General features: G+C 33.7%; 2 protein-coding genes across 3 annotated transcripts; one reads left to right on the top strand and one right to left on the bottom strand.

The window, feature by feature from the left end:
- Positions 1-2,075: 2,075 nt before the first annotated feature.
- LOC120205361 (pentatricopeptide repeat-containing protein At3g26782, mitochondrial) lies at positions 2,076-4,374 on the top strand. 2 transcript variants are annotated; one of them, XM_039205254.1, is made up of 2 exons: positions 2,076-2,903; positions 3,126-4,374. In XM_039205254.1, the coding sequence occupies exons 1-2, from the start codon at positions 2,085-2,087 to the stop codon at positions 4,167-4,169; spliced, it is 1,863 nt and encodes a 620-aa protein (XP_039061185.1). In that variant the 5' UTR covers positions 2,076-2,084; the 3' UTR covers positions 4,170-4,374. The 2 variants fall into 2 exon arrangements, with proteins under 2 accessions (XP_039061185.1, XP_039061184.1); XM_039205253.1 differs by having other exon boundaries at positions 2,076-3,008; positions 3,126-4,371.
- A 1,049-nt stretch (positions 4,375-5,423) lies between these two features.
- On the bottom strand, positions 5,424-8,622 carry LOC120205360 (V-type proton ATPase subunit C-like). Its single transcript, XM_039205251.1, has 11 exons — positions 8,393-8,622; positions 8,242-8,310; positions 7,913-8,040; positions 7,701-7,800; positions 7,545-7,612; positions 7,321-7,462; positions 6,622-6,738; positions 6,346-6,471; positions 6,182-6,265; positions 6,008-6,087; positions 5,424-5,604 (listed from the first exon to the last, which is right to left on the bottom strand). Exons 1-11 carry the CDS (start codon positions 8,504-8,506, stop codon positions 5,502-5,504), a joined length of 1,131 nt encoding a protein of 376 aa, XP_039061182.1. The 5' UTR covers positions 8,507-8,622; the 3' UTR covers positions 5,424-5,501.
- Between the last annotated feature and the right edge of the window lie 1,278 nt (positions 8,623-9,900).

Here is a 9,900-nt window from a genome sequence, read left to right as displayed (position 1 = left end):
CTTTAATTAATGTAAGATTTTTTTAAAATAAAAATAGATTTAAAGAGAATTAAACTTATGGCTTAAATGTAAACGTAACACGTAATTACTGAATTTAATGAAATAATTATTTCATAACTGATAAGAATTATATTTAGTTTGAATGGTATTTGATGCAAAATTTTAAATTTTTAAATTAAGTTTAATATTTTTTAATTTTAATTTTTATAATTATATATATAGTTATAAAATTTAAAAATAGAAAAATATTAGATTTAGTTGAAAAATATAAAATATGTATTAAATAAAATTGAATTTAAATATAATATTTTATTTTAATTATAAAAAATATTTAACTTAGTTTTGTAGTTGTGTTGTTTCGAATATATGGGGAGACTTCAGGACTGTCAAGCAGTTTTGAGGAGTCGGGTGTTTTCTTCAGTTCCAATATGCATGACAATAATCGTGCAGATATGCGTATATGGAGGTTCCCTTGTCCAGTGAAATATTTGGGCCTTCCAACTATTACGGGACGTCATAAAAAGCAAGCTTTTGTGGATTAAAAGGATAAATCCCTTTCTCTGATCTATGTTCAAACCCCATACCAAAAGGATAAGGAAGTGTTCATCAAATCAGTCTTACAATCTATTTCAACATTTGCTGAGTTTCTTTTTGTTGCTAAGGAGCTTTTGTATAGAACTGGAGGTCATTTTAGCAAAATATTGATGGCAAAAGACGACGAGTAAGAGGTATTCACCGGTGCACTTGACGATCTTCATGAACATCGGATGAGTTGGTAGGTTTAAGTGCTCGAAAGCTTATTAAATTCAATGTGGATTTGATATGCAAGTAAGGTTGTCAATTGCTTACAAATCCGTCTTTAATGGGTTGCCTTTTTCGGATAGAATACTCTCTCAATTCTAAATTTTTGCATGTTCAACTAGGGTTCCTCATTTGTAGGGCGTAACATCTGGAGCGCAAGAAGTCTCTCGGAGAAAAACCTTCTTTAAAAAGTTAGAAGTCGATCTCTATATAAATGATTATTAACTACCTCAAAAAGTGTCATCCTCTAAAATAAATTCAACAAATAAAAAGGTTTACAAACTAAATACAGAGTACGAGTCTCATTGATACATATATCGACTATAATACTTAATTATTGTATCTTGAAGAATGGATGCTAGAATCTTACGATGCTGGTGCTCCACGAATAGATCTCGCCACTAAGACCGCAATAGTATACACGTAAGTATTTACATTTCGTCACTAAGACCAAAATAGATAGATATTTATTTATCATTGAGACCGTATCGTTATATATATATTTCAAATGTTATTATTGATACATCACATGTTTATGTAGATAATCAATACTAAGGCCACACAAGTAATCATGATTACGTCACTAACATTTTTACTCGCGCCATTAAGGCCAACAATGATACTTTTATATTACTAAGGCTCTATGCCTCACACTCTTTCTTTGAAATGTAGTCGATCTTGTTTGTCACTTAATTTGATGGGAATATTATCGTAGCACTACTCTTTTAAGATGTTTAGAAATTTGGTGAATCAATACTTTATATTAAGTCCACTTGAATCAACTACACTCAAGATCCATCTCAAACAAGATCCATAGTCAAAATCTCATTAGGGATATTATCGTAACACTACTCTTTTAAAGATATTTAGATATTTGATGAGTTAATACTTCATATTAAACTCACTTGAATCAACTACACTCAATACCCATCTTAAACAAGATTTATAGCCAAAATCTCATTGTTAGTGTTGATACTTCTATTTAAATACTGATACCTAATTCTTGATTATCGATATCTCTCGAGATTGATATCATTTTAAGATTCTAAATGAATTTTATAAAAGTGAATATTGATACTTTCATATCAATATTGATATCATCCAATGAATATCAATACTCGCATAGAGTAACGATATCAACTCCAACTTCAATATTTACGTAATATTTTTATATTGATACTTTACCCTTCGCATCTATACCGTTTTTCACGGGCCCCTTTCATTACCAACACAAAATATGGCAGCAGTAGCTACCGGGAATTGAAACCCAAAGCTGAAAGCGAATGAAGAGTTCAGGATTCGCTAAAACTACTGTGAAAAATCACTTCTCAACAAAGTCCAACCTGGCAACGTGTTTCAACAGATACTTGGACAAATCCAATGTCTCTTCCTGGAACTCAATCATCGCCGAGTTAGCTCGCGGTGGCGACTCTACCGAAGCTCTCAGAGCCTTCTATTCAATGCGCAAACTTTCTCTTAAACCTAACCGATCCACTTTCCCTTGCGCAATCAAGGCTTGCTCTGCTTTGCTCGATCTTTACTCCGGAAAACAAACCCATCAACAAGCTTTAATCTTCGGCTATGACACTGACCTCTTTGTATCATCAGCTCTCATCGACATGTACTCAAAATGTGGCCAACTGAGAGATGCCCGTATCCTGTTTGATCAAATTCCTCAACCAAATATAGTATCTTGGACTTCTATGATTGCAGGATATGTCCAGAACAATAATCCCCTCCAAGCTTTATTGCTTTTCAAGGAATTGTTGATTCAGGAAAGTGAAAATGATGGAGATGCTGCAAATGAACCCATTTTCATTGATTCAGTAGCTATTGTTTCCGTCCTTTCCGCTTGTTCTCTTGTTCCCATAAAAGGAGCAAGTGAAGGCGTTCATGGAATGGTTATAAAGAAGGGATTTGATGGAGATGTGGCTGTTGAAAACACATTGCTTGATGCATATGCTAAAAGGGGCGATGTGGCTGTATCTAGGAAAGTGTTTGATGCAATGGTCGAGAAGGATGCTGTTTCTTGGAACTCTATGATTTCTGTTTATGCACAAAATGGGATGTCTAACGAGGCTTTGGAGGTTTTCTATGAAATGGTAAGGGATGATAATGTCAGTTACAGTATCATTACCCTTTCTTCTGTGCTTTTAGCTTGTGCTCATTCAGGTGCTCTGCAAGCCGGAAAGTGTATACATGACCAGGTACTATTATAGCTTCTTTACTTTTGTTGTATTCATAGTTCTCTTGGTAGAATTTTTTGTAAGGTATGGAGTCTTTAATGAGGTCTATAATTTGTGCCTGCGTGTGTTTCTGCATAGGTTATAAAGATGGATTTGGAGAGTAATGTGATTGTCGGAACTTGCATCATAGACATGTATTGCAAATGCGGAAGAGTTGAAATGGCAAGGAAGGCATTTAATTGCATGAAAGAGAAGAATGTCAGGTCATGGACTGCCTTGATCACTGGTTACGGAATGCATGGTCGTGCCAAAGAAGCTTTAGATGTCTTTTATGAGATGATAAGAAATGAGGTTAGACCAAATTACATAACTTTTGTGTCAGTTCTTGCCGCTTGTAGCCATGCTGGTCTGGTGCAAGAGGGCTGGAATTGTTTTAATGCAATGAAGGAGGAATTCAAAGTAGAACCTGGGTTGGAACACTATAGTTGCATGGTTGATCTTCTGGGGCGAGCCGGATATCTCAACCATGCTTACAACTTGATCAAGGAGATGAAGGTAACACCTGATTTTGTAATCTGGGGTTCACTTCTTGCGGCTTGTAGGATGCACAAGAATGTGGAGCTTGCCGAGATTTCTGCCAATAAGTTGTTTGAATTAGACTCAAATAATTGCGGGTACTATGTCTTACTTTCTAACATATATGCCGATGCTGGAAGATGGGAAGATGTAGAGAGAATGAGACTTCTTATAAAGGATCGCGGACTAGTTAAATCACCTGGATTCAGCTTGGTTGAACTGAAAGGCAAGGTCCATGTTTTCTTGGTTGGGGATAAAGAGCATCCTCAACATGAGAAAATATACAAGCATCTGGAAGAGCTAAATGTGAAGCTGCAAGGAGTTGGATACATACCCAAATTGACATCAGCTCTTTATGATGTGGATGAGGAAGAGAAAGGGTTGACGTTGCGGGTTCATAGTGAGAAGTTGGCAGTTGTGTTTGCAATAATGCATACGGCTCCTGGTGCAACAATCCATGTTATTAAGAATCTTAGAATTTGTGGGGATTGTCATACCTTCATTAGTTTGATCTCAAAGATTGTTGATCGGGAAATCGTTATAAGAGATTCAAAGCGGTTTCACCATTTTAAGGATGGGTCATGTTCTTGCGGAGATTATTGGTGACATGTATGATTTGTTGATATCAAGAGAAGTTTCAAGGTTAGAATAAGATGTAAACTGTGAGGTTCAGGTACCTTTTGTCACGGATTGACGAGGAATTCGAGAAAGAATGCCGACTGTTGAAAAGATTAAATGGCCGATGGATTGGTCATATGGAACCGAAAGAAGAGTAGGTATTTATTTTTTGGTAAACTATCTTGGAGACCACTAAACTATAGGATCTATTCTATTTTGACCATTTGACAAGCTTCCGTCAATTGGGTTACCAAATTTTTCAATTTGATTTCAATCAAGCTGATTATCATTAATTGTTAAGAGTTATTGACATGACAGTTAAGTAAAGTTATATAATAATACATTTACTTTTTTATTATTTACACATTCTATTAATTTGATCTAAATTTTAATTAGAAATAATTTAATTACTCTCGAATAAAGTGGTGAATGAAAAATTGAGATGCTTTTAGGGGACTCAAATTTGGGCTAACTTAAACTTGGTATTAAATTTAGCTCAGTGATTAGCTTATAGTTCATGACCTAAGTTCAAGTTGCTCTAGATCCCCTTATATTTTTTTCTTTAATTTTCATCATGTGGCTTCATGGTATCATGGAACGTGCTTCTTCCTAAAGATCCTAAGTTCGAGCAACTGCATTTACAAGGTATATGTGCGTTGTTAACGATTAAAAAAAGTTCTAAACAAACTTCACATTGAACTCACCCAAACTATTAGAAAAAAGTTAATACTAATAAATAAAAAAATTACACTTGACAAAGCAATGTCCTATAGTTGAATGATCATTTTATAATTTTTAATAATTGGGAGATTTAACAAAACAGTACCCTAAAGTCGAGGGATCAATTTTATAATTTATCCTAATTATTATTGGCGGATAAAGATCATATATGAACCGTAATTATATCATGAAATTGGTTGAACTTACTTTTCAATCAAAGGTTTCTTGTAGAGAGAGATGCCTCCAAATTAGAAGCAGCAGCTAAGTTATATCGATCAAATATATATTCCATAAAAGATATTAACTTTTAAACCCTCCGCATATATAGAATACAGAAGTTGCAGACGGCTTCTACAGAGGGTTTATCAACTATATTCCACACACAAAAAAAGCCTTGCTTCCAATCCCTTCCCTAGGCAGACTATGCTGCGGTAAGGTGAGGATTACCATAAATAACTAAAGAAACAATCTATTAAACTAAATACACAAACAGCAATGCATCTTCAACGCTTTTCCCTATTATTATTATTATATTATTATTATTATTATTATTAGTGCGGCTAGATGAATACGCTTGAAGAAATCAACTGTTTGCACTCATCAAGCCATGATGTTGATTGTGAAGGAGACATAAGGATGAGCGTCGGCGTCACCTCCTAAACCAGCCATTGCTCCACCTTCATCTTCAGCTTTCCAGTACGTACTGCATTTTTAAGGAGGATCACATCAGTTTTCAGTAAAAATATAATCTAGTCAACAGTTTTCAGTGTGGTCAATATTTAAAAGCTTCACAATAATTTTGCAACATCAAATATTCGGTATCTTCAGGATTTGCATAGCCATTGTCATTCACATGCACACAAGCTGGAAAGAATGTATCATGTGTTTTAATCCACTTAAACAAAATTTCCCAGTTAACTATGCTCAGTAAGCAACTTACCACATTTCAAACTAATGAAGTAGTGACTTTTAAATTTATTTCTGCACCGATACCAGGCAGTTTTGCAAAATATAGCCATGATAGCCGACTCCATGTTCACTCTGGTTTCAACAGTTTTACAACACACACCCCAAAAGGGGAAAAAATAGAGGCATTTTAAGCTTACCTGTTTGCACTATCACATAACCCTTCAAGGATGGCCCGCACTTTCTTCTCACCCTTCACAGATGGGGCTAAAACACATCCCTGATAATCAGTTTGAAACCAGCAGTCAGATATATCATATATCAAACAAATGCTGGTTCACAAACAATTATAGAAATCAATGAGTAACTGTTACCAGGAAAGATGGAGGCAAACCATATCTCAGAATGCTCTCTGCGAAGACACGTACAGCACAAAAGTGCATCCAGGAGCTGAAAACCTGCAAGCAACATATTCAGAACCCACTTCAAAATATAGAAATAATAGAGAATCTCAAAGGAAAAGGAAAATACATGATACCTCTCCGTAACTAGCATAGCACCATTGCAAAAGAGAGCTTCGCAAGTTATCTTGGTCTTGCATCAATTTTTCTAATTCCTGCTTCCTGCTTTCCTGTGCTTCTGGACTATATTCAAAATCACGAACCTGAATGGCATCAAAAGAAATGCATCAAAAGGAATATAACATCCTCCAAAAGAGTTACATTTTAAAATTTAAGATTACAGGCTCCATGCATGGAATGACAAAAGTAGCTCTCATATAGAAAAAAAAAACGCAACCATAGAATGCACTCACTTGGAAGCCTCTTTCACGTGCACTAATTCTGAAATTGTCCGCAACACGGCCAAATAAGGTTACAGTGTAAAGAGCATATTCGTTATCTTCATACAACTTCTTGGAGGACCGAGGGACCTGAAAATGCATTTCTTTGTTACACAGAATGACCTCAACATAAAATAAGTTTAATAACTATATATAGAAGTCTGCTGATACAAAGAGTGAATGCCACAATCAGTAAGAGAGATGTTTCTAAATAAAAGGCAAAATCTAACAGCTCCATCAATAAAGCTACAAACTTTATCCCAAAAAATAAACATAAGAAAACGTGGGTATAAAATACCCGTAGTTTCTCACCGTCAATTCAAAGAGGATAATAAGAATAAGAATAAAGTTGTTAGCTGTAAACCTTACAGCTTACATATACTAGTTTACTTCCAAGTAAAATTACTAGGCTTTCTTGCAAATGAAGTTTTATCCCTAGCTCTAGATTTAAACCCTAGAAATTACTAATAATGTTAGTCATCTATCATATGTCTAGAAATGATAAAATAACATAATAACAATTAAAATTAAGAAAAAAAAGCCCCGGCATCACATATCCTTCAAAAACATCACAAGAAGAACAACTTCTCTGACAGGCAATAGTTTAAATAACAAGCAGCTATGAATTGACAACTAGAGTTAGAACTTTGAACCAAAATTATATTGTTTTACCACATAGTTAGTCAATGTTTCGTAACTAGACAGCCAATCCTTCTGTGAATACTTGGGAACAATTGCAAGGAGAGTCACAAGGTGTTCAGAAGTAATGATATCCTCTGGCTTCACTAGATTAGACAGATCACGAACAGCCAAGCTAGAATAGGCAGAAGTCAATCAGCTATTAAAAACATAACATTCTGGCATATGCAACAATCACAGTAAAGAAGTAGACATACCTTCCACTTTGCTTCCGATTTATGGCATTAAGTTGCCCACGCACATTGTTATACTCGGCAACACGAACCTAACATAATAAACAACAATTTAAGACCCAAATTTCCATTCAACCTATTAGAGTCATAAACCAGTATGTATAAAAGAAAGTGAACTACCTTGAGATCATCCTCAATTTTTGCTACATAAGTGTGAATACCATCAACAATTTCCCTCAAAGGGGACATTGTTGGGTACTTTGCTTCATCCCAAACAAACCTGCCATCAAATCACCAAAAACTAACTTGAATCAAAACCCATCGTCCATAATAGTACCCTATCAGATTCATAATTAATGACACGTCCATTAGTAGAAGTTAGAATTTTTTACCTGGTTAGATAAGAATCAACGGGCACTCCATCAACAGTAAGGGCATTGGTTTCCAAGCCAGAGATTCTCTCCAGTTCCTCGATCTGTCTCCTGATTTTGTGGGAAACTCCTTCAATAAAGGTATTTGACTGGACATGCATCCAAATCACAAAAAAAAAAAGGAAATAAAAAATTAAAACTCAAAACCAAATCAAGAAAGTCACTTAATTTCATTTATTTTGCTCTAAAGAAAACGAACAGATATATAAGAAAGACAATAATTTGATGAATAAAAAGCAGGAAGACAAGAAATTGAGAATGGGTTATTGAAGTAAAAAGAGGGAAATTACTTTCAAGAGATCATCACTGAGAGAAAGTAGGGAATCGAGAGTTCCAACACGGAGATTGGGTATATTGAACTGCAATTGAAAAGAGAAAAAAGGATTAGCAAATCAGATCTAACTGTGGGATGGATGGATGGATAGACAGATAGATAGATACTCGGTAGAGAGGAGTGTCGAAGGAATGCTTGGAGATTTGATCTTGTAAGCTATTCCAAAGAGTGGAGGCTGAGTTCTGAACCGGAAGAGACACCACCCAGTACCTGCTCGCCATTGATGGATAAACAAAAGCAAAAATTCAATACAAAGCGGAGAAAGGGATGGAAGAGATTGAGAACGAAGATCGCTCTTATCGTGGCTATGGCAATAAGCAATGGTAAGGAAGGATCATAAAACAAAAATTTTCTATTACTACAACTTTCTCTAATAACTTTTTCTTCCTATTAGTAATTCCTTTTTCTGCATATAAATTCAAAATAATAAACTAAAAGCAGAATAATTCTTTAATTATTATTAATTAATTAATTTCTTTTTACATACTTATCAATTAATTCTAATGTGAGGAGAGTTGTGTAATGGATTTTCTTTTTCATTCTTTTTTCCCTAAATAAATTAACTTGAAAAATAAAATATATTATAAAATTGATAGGGTTAAATACACAAGACATGTTTTGTTAAGTCTCCCACCAATTAAAATTATAAAATGATTTTTTGACTATAAGACGTTTTGTTGAGCCCCAACTATTAAACGTTATAAAATAGTCATCTGACTATTTATATGTTCTAAACTCATCTTTTTCCGTTAAAAATTTGACAGTAGTCTAAGCTGGACATTAACATGTTGACTAAAATATAATAAAATATGATCTTATACTCTAAAAAGACTATCATATCTTAGTCAGCATGTTAATGTTCAACTAAGATGATCGTTAAATTTTTAACGGAAAATGACAATTTTGGAACATAATAATAGTCGGGTGACCATTTTGTAACTTTTAATAGTCGATGGAATCAACAAAAGCAACACCCTATAGTCGGAGGATCGTTTTGTAACTTTTAATAGTTGAGAGACTCAATAAAATAATATCTTATAATCAAGGGACTATTTGTGTACTTTACCCCAATTGATATTATTTATGTTTAAATATCTAATGTTAAAAGAAAACATATACGTGAACTTAAATTACAAATCATTTTATGCACTGATAGCTGATTTTTTTTTCTCGCAAATAAAATTCTAATATTATTGTGTATCCTATTTAAATATTTTAAATCTTATTTTTTAAATTTTAACATTAATTTTAAATTTTAAATCGTGACTATAAATCTTAACTAAATTATAAATAGAATATGTAACAACAACAAAAAATCACAAATAAAACTTTTCCTAAAATATTGTACATTCCAATTATCAAATCTATAAAAAAAATGGTCATATTAAAAATTTCAGGATGTAAATTCCCTTTTATCTAAAACATACGGGGACAGGGATGCTTAAAATATTGTAACTGTTAACCATAATTTTTAATCGTAATCGTTAATAGATATAATTGTTATATTTAATATGTTAATTAATTGAACTATTAATGATAACGATTTCGGTTAATCGAACCGTTAAAAATGATAGTTAACGGTTAAGGTTACAGATACTAATTTTGATAAACGGTT

The sequence above is a fragment of the Hibiscus syriacus genome, unplaced genomic scaffold (genome assembly GCF_006381635.1).
Source record: "Hibiscus syriacus cultivar Baekdansim isolate YM2019G1 unplaced genomic scaffold, ASM638163v2 tig00012374_pilon, whole genome shotgun sequence".
Taxonomy (NCBI): Eukaryota; Viridiplantae; Streptophyta; class Magnoliopsida; order Malvales; family Malvaceae; genus Hibiscus; species Hibiscus syriacus.
Note: the sequence above shows the minus strand (reverse complement) of the source record. Positions and strands in the feature narration are given on the sequence as shown.

Coding starts and splice junctions, on each gene's coding strand:
- LOC120205361 (XM_039205253.1), top strand. CDS start 2,085: ATGAAGAGTTCAGGATTCGCTAAAACTACTGTGAAAAATCACTTCTCA. Junction 3,009..3,125: donor GAAAGTGTATACATGACCAG/GTACTATTATAG, acceptor GTTTCTGCATAG/GTTATAAAGATGGATTTGGA.
- LOC120205360 (XM_039205251.1), bottom strand. CDS start 8,506: ATGGCGAGCAGGTACTGGGTGGTGTCTCTTCCGGTTCAGAACTCAGCC. Junction 8,311..8,392: donor TCGACACTCCTCTCTACCGA/GTATCTATCTAT, acceptor TTTCAATTGCAG/TTCAATATACCCAATCTCCG. Junction 5,605..6,007: donor TTATGTGATAGTGCAAACAG/GTAAGCTTAAAA, acceptor TTAAAAATGCAG/TACGTACTGGAAAGCTGAAG.